The sequence below is a fragment of the Oryza brachyantha genome, chromosome 5 (genome assembly GCF_000231095.2).
Source record: "Oryza brachyantha chromosome 5, ObraRS2, whole genome shotgun sequence".
NCBI lineage: Eukaryota > Viridiplantae > Streptophyta > Magnoliopsida > Poales > Poaceae > Oryza > Oryza brachyantha.
In genome coordinates, this window is record NC_023167.2 from 9,021,001 (window position 1) to 9,029,486 (window position 8,486).

The 8,486-nt window shown below is 40.1% G+C and overlaps 1 protein-coding gene across 1 annotated transcript; it reads right to left on the reverse strand.

The window, feature by feature from the left end:
- Positions 1–2,830: 2,830 nt before the first annotated feature.
- Positions 2,831–8,486, reverse strand: LOC102719390 (RING finger and transmembrane domain-containing protein 2-like). The gene is made up of 8 exons (XM_015837830.2): positions 7,757–8,486; positions 6,608–6,684; positions 5,952–6,120; positions 5,307–5,395; positions 4,299–4,463; positions 4,105–4,182; positions 3,802–3,905; positions 2,831–3,401 (listed from the first exon to the last, which is right to left on the reverse strand). The coding sequence occupies exons 1-8, from the start codon at positions 8,370–8,372 to the stop codon at positions 3,296–3,298; spliced, it is 1,404 nt and encodes a 467-aa protein (XP_015693316.2). The 5' UTR covers positions 8,373–8,486; the 3' UTR covers positions 2,831–3,295.

Genomic DNA, 8,486 nt, shown 5'->3' on the forward strand with positions numbered 1-8,486 from the left:
GGCTAGTATGCCATTTGTTTTGTTTGCTAGTGTAGGTTTGCCCTCTGAATAAGCCCAGAAGCATATTGTCGATAGCCTGAAACTGACGCGATGACAGTCACACGTTGTGATTATCCTGACAGTTGCTTTTGTTTGTAACTGTTATTTCGGTCTTACAACTGTCAGGTTGATGGCATTCGTAGCTGTCTTGGCACTGCTTGTCAATACTTTGTGCCTGCCTGGAGCCTTATGAGAAATTTTATATTACCTGAGACCAGCGGCGTCCTGGGAAAAATAAGGTCCGGTTCAGAGCACTAACGAGAGGCCTAATATCTTAGTATCAAGACAGCACCAAAACAAAAAAACTAACGGCAAATATCATTCAGTATATTACTTATATCATAAAGTATAGCAGCGTGACTTAGAGTTGTACCTGTTGTATAACTATCACTTGAAAAGCGATATTTTTTTAACATTCTTTGAAATGAAATCTTCAATGATATATTCATAATCAATTTTCTCCAGCATGCCACTCTCAAGTGCTATTAATGCCAATGCATTAAGTCTTTCTTGTGTCATTGTAGTTTGTAAGTAGGTCTTCAATAGCTTTAATTTAGAAAAGCTTCGCTCTGCTGATGCAACAGTCACTGGAATGGTCAACAGAATTCTATATGCAATGGTTGCATTAGAAAAGTAGTCATGTCGCTTTAAGAAATTTAGAATTTCGACCGAGCCTTTATTTTCATGTGGAATAAAATCTTGAAGAAAAATCAACTCCACATAAAGATCATCAGCATCGATATCAGATCATCCATCTCGTTCAAGTGCAGACCCGAGATGATGGCAACAAGAATTCAAGCTCTTATTATCCAAAGAACGCAATGCATCAAAAGTAAATAAGAAACCAAATATTTTCTTGTAACCTTGATACTGTTCAAATCTTGTAGTAAGAGAGACAATAGCTTGATCAACAATTAGTGTAAAATATTCGCGTCTAAATAATTCCATAGTTCCTTTCTTTAATAATAAACCTCTCCATAGCTCCTTTCTGAGATTGAGCTAATTCCTCAATTCTTTGTTTTTTCATACGCTTTTGATGTCCTGATTCATATTTTCTAATCCGATTTGAAGAAGACATGACTTGCAAGCTGAAAGTTGAAACAATTACCCTAGATCAATTTGTGTACAAAGATAGGACATAGGTTTAACTTTAACATCGCAGTGACGCACGAAAGATTAACTAAATTAAAAGGGGTTGGACTTGGACATCGAATTTACCTGACGTTGGCGTCGCGATCTGAATCTCCGTCTCCTGAACTGAAGCAAAGTCACAAATCACGCTCGTGGTGCCTGGCTGCCTGCTGGTGCTGGTCTGCTGGAAAGTGGAATTAGCTGCGTCCCCGACTCCCCCGGTGAAGAACTGACGAAGGCGGGAAGCCGGAAGGGTTACGTGAAGTCGTTAAATTGGATTTGGAATAGCTACAGCCAGGCGCATCGTATTCTCTGCCTCCTGAACCTGAAGCTGAAGCAGTCACGACTACGATCGTGTACTCCAAGCCCAACAGGGCCAAACAAGACCATTAAAAAATAAAACCCAAAGCTATTATATATACTTAGTATGATTATAAATCTTGGGGCCCTTAATTTTTGAGGCCCTGTGCGGTTGTTCAGCCCGCATGGACCCAAGGACGTCACTGCTTGGACGAACCGTTATATGGCTTATAAGGTGTGACCTTTTTTTTAAGTTTGGAATTAATTTAGGAGTTTTCCATCGTATTCTAGTTTTTTTAAAGCTTTTTTGGGGGGAATTGCTAAAAGCAGAATTATGAAAATTTTCATTGCAAAACTGTTTCTTTTGCTTTTATGATTGATCGCAAATTTGGGACTTTTGCGGGCCCTAGATGAATGGTCAAGAGTTCAATATGGATAGTCGTTGGTGACAAATAAAAAGGAAAGAAGTTAGTATGCAAGGGCAGAGGTTTAATGGGTGGATATTTGAGTGCCTACGCGACACGTGAACACGTTCAAGTCTGCCCCACGCATCCAAGGCGTTGTTATATGAAGTTTATACATAAACTTTCGGATCTTCAGTAGGAAAGTTTCGTTATTTGAAATGACAAGTTTTAAAATTTCATATGTACAAAGCTCTACATCAGAAGTCCTACGTACAAAGTTCCGTGTCAAAAGTTTGCACGAACAATATTTCTTTTAGGTGAGTCAAAAGTTTGCGTATAAAATATTTTTTTTTAGGTGTAACAAATCAAACTTACAGTATGGCGTACAAACTTGCATACTTGCCAGAAAAAAAAAAGGATAAAAGTAACTTGTAAACTTACCAGGAGAGGAAAAACACGGAGATGAAAATTGTCAAATATAAAAGTAGCAAATGATTAAATATCCCCAGAAGCAAAATCATTGGACGTGCGCCGACCTCCCAATCAGCCTTTTCACATATTGTGAAGCTTTAACATTCACTTACAAGGAGCATTAGTCTGAAGCTACTAAAAATGCAATGAGAAACAGTTCCACACCAAGCACACTGAAGTTTAACATTGAAGCTTCGTTGCCTCAAGCTAGCAGACATAATAGATTGAACCTGAACCAGCAACAGCAAGCAACTGATAGTTATATGAGTTGGTGCAACCTACAACCACCTCATAACATGACCCAATTCCCTTTTTTTTCCTCTTCCGGATGAAACAGCGACAGACCATCTCAAACCATTGCTTAAAAATTGAACATAAAGCATGACTTATTTCTCAAATGAAGGATTATGAAACTGTACAATAACATATAAGACGTTAACATTGTGGTCTAGTAGTATTTACTGTTTAGTAAAGAGTACATTTTATAATATGGTTTTCAACATTTTTCACGTATCAAAGCTTTACAGATTACATTCTTACCACTTCCCTTCCCTCGTCTTGCTAAGCAAAACTTGCTCGTTCCAGTTGCACATACACTTGCAAAAATTGCCAATTTTTACAATATGCAAGCCAACAGCATGGCGTGATCAGACGCACCAGGTCTTTGCATTAGAATTGATTGTTCCTCCAGAAAATACCAGGCCCAGAAAGATTTGCTGCAAACCTACACTAACGTTGCAACTGACAAGTTCTCTAAACTATTTCTCGAACATATAGATGATGAATCAGACAGATCGTGCACTGTCCAATGATCTCTGTGGACCTTCTCAACTTTGACAGAAGTGCACGGGACGATGGTGTGACATGATAAAGAAAAAAAAAGATTCACTCGGATTTTCATAAGCAATTGCTTGTCCACTGTTATATGTTAGCGGCTTCCCATTTGATGTCTAAAACAACTGGAAGAAAAGACTTGTAGAACCATCACCAAATGACCGAATATCAGCAGGCTTTACCAATGCTCTACACAAGGGGCATGTCCGTTCTCGCTCAAACCTAAACAGAAGCAGGAGAAAGCTGTCATTTTTTGAGACTTACTAGGTATGACAATTATAGGTGAAATTAATGTGAAAAAACTAGGCATTGAGGCACTTCATCTGAAAAGAAAGAAATTTATGTTCATGAACTCAATTCTCATTTTAGGAATAGATATTCTGCAGCATCACCAAAAGTAGTTGTATAAAAGGCAACACTGTGACAAGATGCCACAGAAATTGCACTCCAGGTCCTCTTCACATAGTATAAAATCTACTTGCCCTTCTGAGATTGCTTCGCACGAATGTAAAGAATAAACATGTATATGTTGCCATATCCAACAAGATGCCTTATTCAGTTCAAAACATAGACCCAAAGAACCAGATAAAGCATATAAGTATCAAATAAGAAAAGAATTTACCATTCAGAGACACAGTCCTCACAAAAAATATGTTTACAGCGGAGGAGGACAGGAACATGCATCTTCTCCTGGCAGATGGCACACATATCACCAGCAGCAATTACCTGAACCAGTTCCAGCAATAAAAAAAAATCTTCATACAAGATAGAATGAGAGTAAAATCTCTGAACAAATTGAAGGCTCTAGCCTGTAGGCAATGGTATACTTCTATCAACTAATGAGTATGTGAAAATGGACAGTTGGCTCCACAAATAAGTTTAATGGCATATAGTTTACCAACTTTCTCCAGCAGGGGACTTTTACCTGTTCAGCTGTTGCATAAGACCCATAATGCACATCTTTGCGTGACAATGCTTTTACTGCAGCTAAGAATGACTGAACCTGGAAGATATAAGGCCTCAAGAATGAGAAAATAGGCATGCACGACACAATAAAAAATTTTAGTTTCACAACACTATTTTGTATGTGAGCTGCAGTAACCAGTAAGTAGTAATTACCTTTTCAACTACTGAAGTCAACTTGAAGGTCAGGTATAGTCCAGTGGTTAATGACGAAAATAGACTCCCATATTCCTTGTTTAGAAAGAAACGGTACCAAACAGGAGTTGGCAACAAGGCACGATATAGAAGCAGAAGGTATTCCACAAGGGTTAGCATTTGGCCCTAACAAAACAGAAATAATTTGAGAATAATCAGAGCCAAGTACAAGCCCATGGATGTGTAACAAAAAATAATTAGCTGCTTGCAATAATAAGAGGATCTAAAATCACACACCTTTAGAACCCAAATAAGCCAATAATGATAAGTAACAGCGAAATACTGATTACTTCATGTCAAAGTAAGACCCTCATTAAGAATTCTTTCAATAGGTTCTATCCTATTGTTACTCAAGAACACATGGCACATGAAGCCAATAGAACTATTGCAACACAACATACATTTGACTATTTGGTATGTATCCACTAAACTATTGTCAAACTGTTTATTAACTGTGCATGGAAAAACTATCATTCTTAGCCATGTATTTGGAATGCTATATAAAAGCTATCCTGTCTTGAAGACACACTTGAGGATGTCTTTAAGATTAAGTACATCAATACTAAAGGGGATAAAAGTACTGGAATAGTCATGATTAGTAGTTTCTAGTAAATCCATATTCAGGGGAATAATACCAGTACAAGCATGGATATACAGGAATTGAGATAATCCAGCGTGTGAACAATGGGTATTATTGTTAATACTAGCCTTCATTTACATTCAATGCAAAAATAAAATAATAAAAGCACCCACATGCACCACTACTCGGTATTAGTACTTTTGATGGCAGCAGCCAACTTCACTGAATCACTGGTTGGGCAGATCTCTACATTCTCTAGCTAGCTTAGTAATCATTACAATGATTATCCTTAAAAATTAGGTAGAATTGACAAACTACACACATGATGCTGCAAACATGAATAGATATATCACAAAAACAAATTTACGACAATTAGAAGAAATGCTCACCTGCTTACGGTAGTTACGACCTCTGCTATTCTTATAATACATAAGTAGCATGCACTTAATGGCCATTGCTGCCTGGCGAACCATTGTATCTGCAAGTGGCATTTGATTAGAAATGCAATTGTAACATGAAATAAAAGCTAACCAACAGACAATTTAAAATGCTTTCCTTGTAATTCAAGAAAACATACTTTAAGTAAATGAAGATAGTTTTGTACAGCTAATATGTGAAAATCCTTTCTACTAAACATAAATCAATGTTTTCCAGGAAAGTTAGCAGTCTGAAACTATGAAAAAAATAATAAATGTTGTGTCATCCAGGCATTCGAAGTAAACAAATAAATCTACTAAATGGCTAGTTTTCTTCGCACATTTCACTGAAGAACACCTTCCTTTGTTCTTACATTTGCTGAGAACAGAATAAAGAGGAACCAGGAAGCGACGAGCTCACTTTGCATAATTTTCATGATACATAAGATGAGATGAAAGTGCTCATTGTAGTATTGTACAAACATTTAAATGGCCAATAACGTTAATAACGAACAGGTCAAAAAAGGTATGTCTACCTAGATGTTCATGGTTAATTATCACAAAATGGAGAAATGCATGAAAGAAAATTCAAGTAACCCTTTAAGGAAGTATCAGTACCATTGACCATGATGATAAAAATTGCATGCCAAAATGGTGGTATTTCTTTTGGAGGAAGCATGAACAGAGGTCTGAGAAGATCATCATTCCTGTACCACCAATAGACACCAAACACATGAATCATGAAGATTACTGTAATCCCGACAAGCACAGCAATTTTCCTCTCGCCCTGTAGAAGAAGAGTTGGAAATATGAAGATGCTGCTTGACAGGTGTTTTGTCAATTTAACAAGTAGTTTCAACTAATTTCACAAGTATGGCAGATAGGTTAAACAACCTTCTACTGAGATAGGTTGACCAACCTCCTACTAGATTAGGAAATGGTAAAATGTGATTCAGCAATAGGTAAGTATCAGATAAAATTGGTATTCTCCCTTCACAACTTTCCAAACTGGATAAAAATGTAGGCTGACATGATATAAAGCTTTCTCAAATCAACAAAAATGCAGTGTAACTCAGGAAAGTCATCATTTCACAATGATTTTGTGTTCATTGCATTCTTGTTTGTTACGATTCATGCTTGTATCATTATGTAATCATTGCCATTCCAAGTGATGAGACCAACAGAAAGGAAAACGTCTGGCCAGTAGTTATCCACATCTTCTACTAAAAGAATTTCATTGCCGAATTGGAAAGTAATGTATCAAGAAATAAGACCTTCAAAGCAGTTTGTTTCCGCAATATATCATTTGACTTGAACATTACAGCAGCAATCCAAATTGTGACAAAGAAACCTGCACAGCAAGCATTCCATCAGTGTAAGAAATTCTTACATGGCAATCATTGTACAAACAATAGTGGATATATGATACTGAGAGGGATTTGTGTGTTAACTCATTCCATTGACCTTTCTTGACAGAAAAGGAAAATTGCTTACATACTCATAGTGGCAGAAATGATACAGAGCATAAACTTTGAAAAGTAAAGGATAATATGAATGAATGTGACAAAATGAATACAACATCCAAGATTGATAACTATAAATAAATGAAAAATTGGAATATGTGGTAATTAAGCTGCTAAAAGCTATTGTTAGATCCTTATTAAATTGAAGCAGTGCATGATTAGATGCCCCTAGGTCTTAACATATTAATATCATTGTTAGGCCTTCCCAAAAAAGGGTCAGCACATAACTTCCCATGGAATAAATGCTAAAAGCTAAGAACCCAATATGCATCTTAATCATAATATCAAAACCACAAGGAGATAGGCATGAAGTAGAAAATTCCTGTCATGATAAACGACTAAACACAGATATATCACCTGATTCAAAACTTTGGCATGCAGAGGGCACATTTATTTGCAAGTCTGGCACCCAAACACAATCTCCTCCATATTATGCAGAACAAAGAAAAATTCCCACCCAATAGCAGTCTGCCTTGAGCAAGTCCAATTCACAGTTAGGGCAGCTAACTAGCGATATCAAGCTATAAATATTTTTCCAATGGGTTCATCCAATGATGCATGCTAAAACCCAATATATGAGACTAAGTAAACTATAATCAAGTTAAATAGTCCCCAGAATCTCATAAGGCTAATGTAGAAGATAAGGTAAAACATAATAACATAGAATGGTCTAATCATAAACATTAACTCATCTTAGCTAAGTTTCTTCACTCTCAAGATTGGTTTCCTTTTTGGTTTAAATTTGTTACATACCATATAAAAGGGTCATCAACAGCATTAAAACACAAGAAGTAAAATTCTGTGTGGACATGAAAACGAAGAGACTTCCATTTTGTTTTTGACAAATCACAACGTTTATAATCATCTCAGCTTCACAGCACAAGAGAACGAGTACTAGACCTTGGAGATGCTGCCGTATGAAGACGACGAGCAGCAGCAGCGAGAACGGCAGTATCTGCTCGATCCACCTCGCGACGTGGTGCACGTCGTACCGCTGGTAGGCGCGGTCCCCGCCCCCGTTCCCCGACGCGCCGTCCGCGCCCCCACCACTCGCCTCCGCGTCGGCGCCGCCACCCCTCGCCCCCGCCGCGGCCGAGGCCGGGTCAACGTCGGCGGCGGAGGTCGCCTCGATCGAATCCCCCCCGGAGGACGCCGCCCCCGCGACGCCCGCCGCGTCCGCATCCCCGGGGCCGCCCTGGATCCGGATCGAGACCTCCCCGTCCCCAGCCGCGGCCGCGGAGAGCAGCCCATCGGCCTCCCCCGCCGCCGCCCCAGCCCCCGACGAGGACGACAGCGGCGAAGGCGCCCCCGTCTGCGGGGCGGCGGGGCCGGCGGGCACGACGCCGGAGTACTCGAGCAGCGCGGCGAGCGGGGCCTGGAGGAGGCTGGAGGCGGAGAACCTGAAGCCGTAGCGGCGGAGGCCAGACGGCGCGGCCCCGGCCCCGGCCCCAGCCTCGGCGCCCGCGCCGGCCCCGGCTCCCCGGCGATCGGAGGAGCCTCCCACCGGTGGCTCCATCGCCGGCGAAACCCTACAAGGCGGAGGCGGACGCGGACGCGGACGCGGAGGAGACGAGGCCCCTGGAATGGGGAGATTCGAGAGATCCCCCTTGCTTGGGTTGGGTTGGTTTAC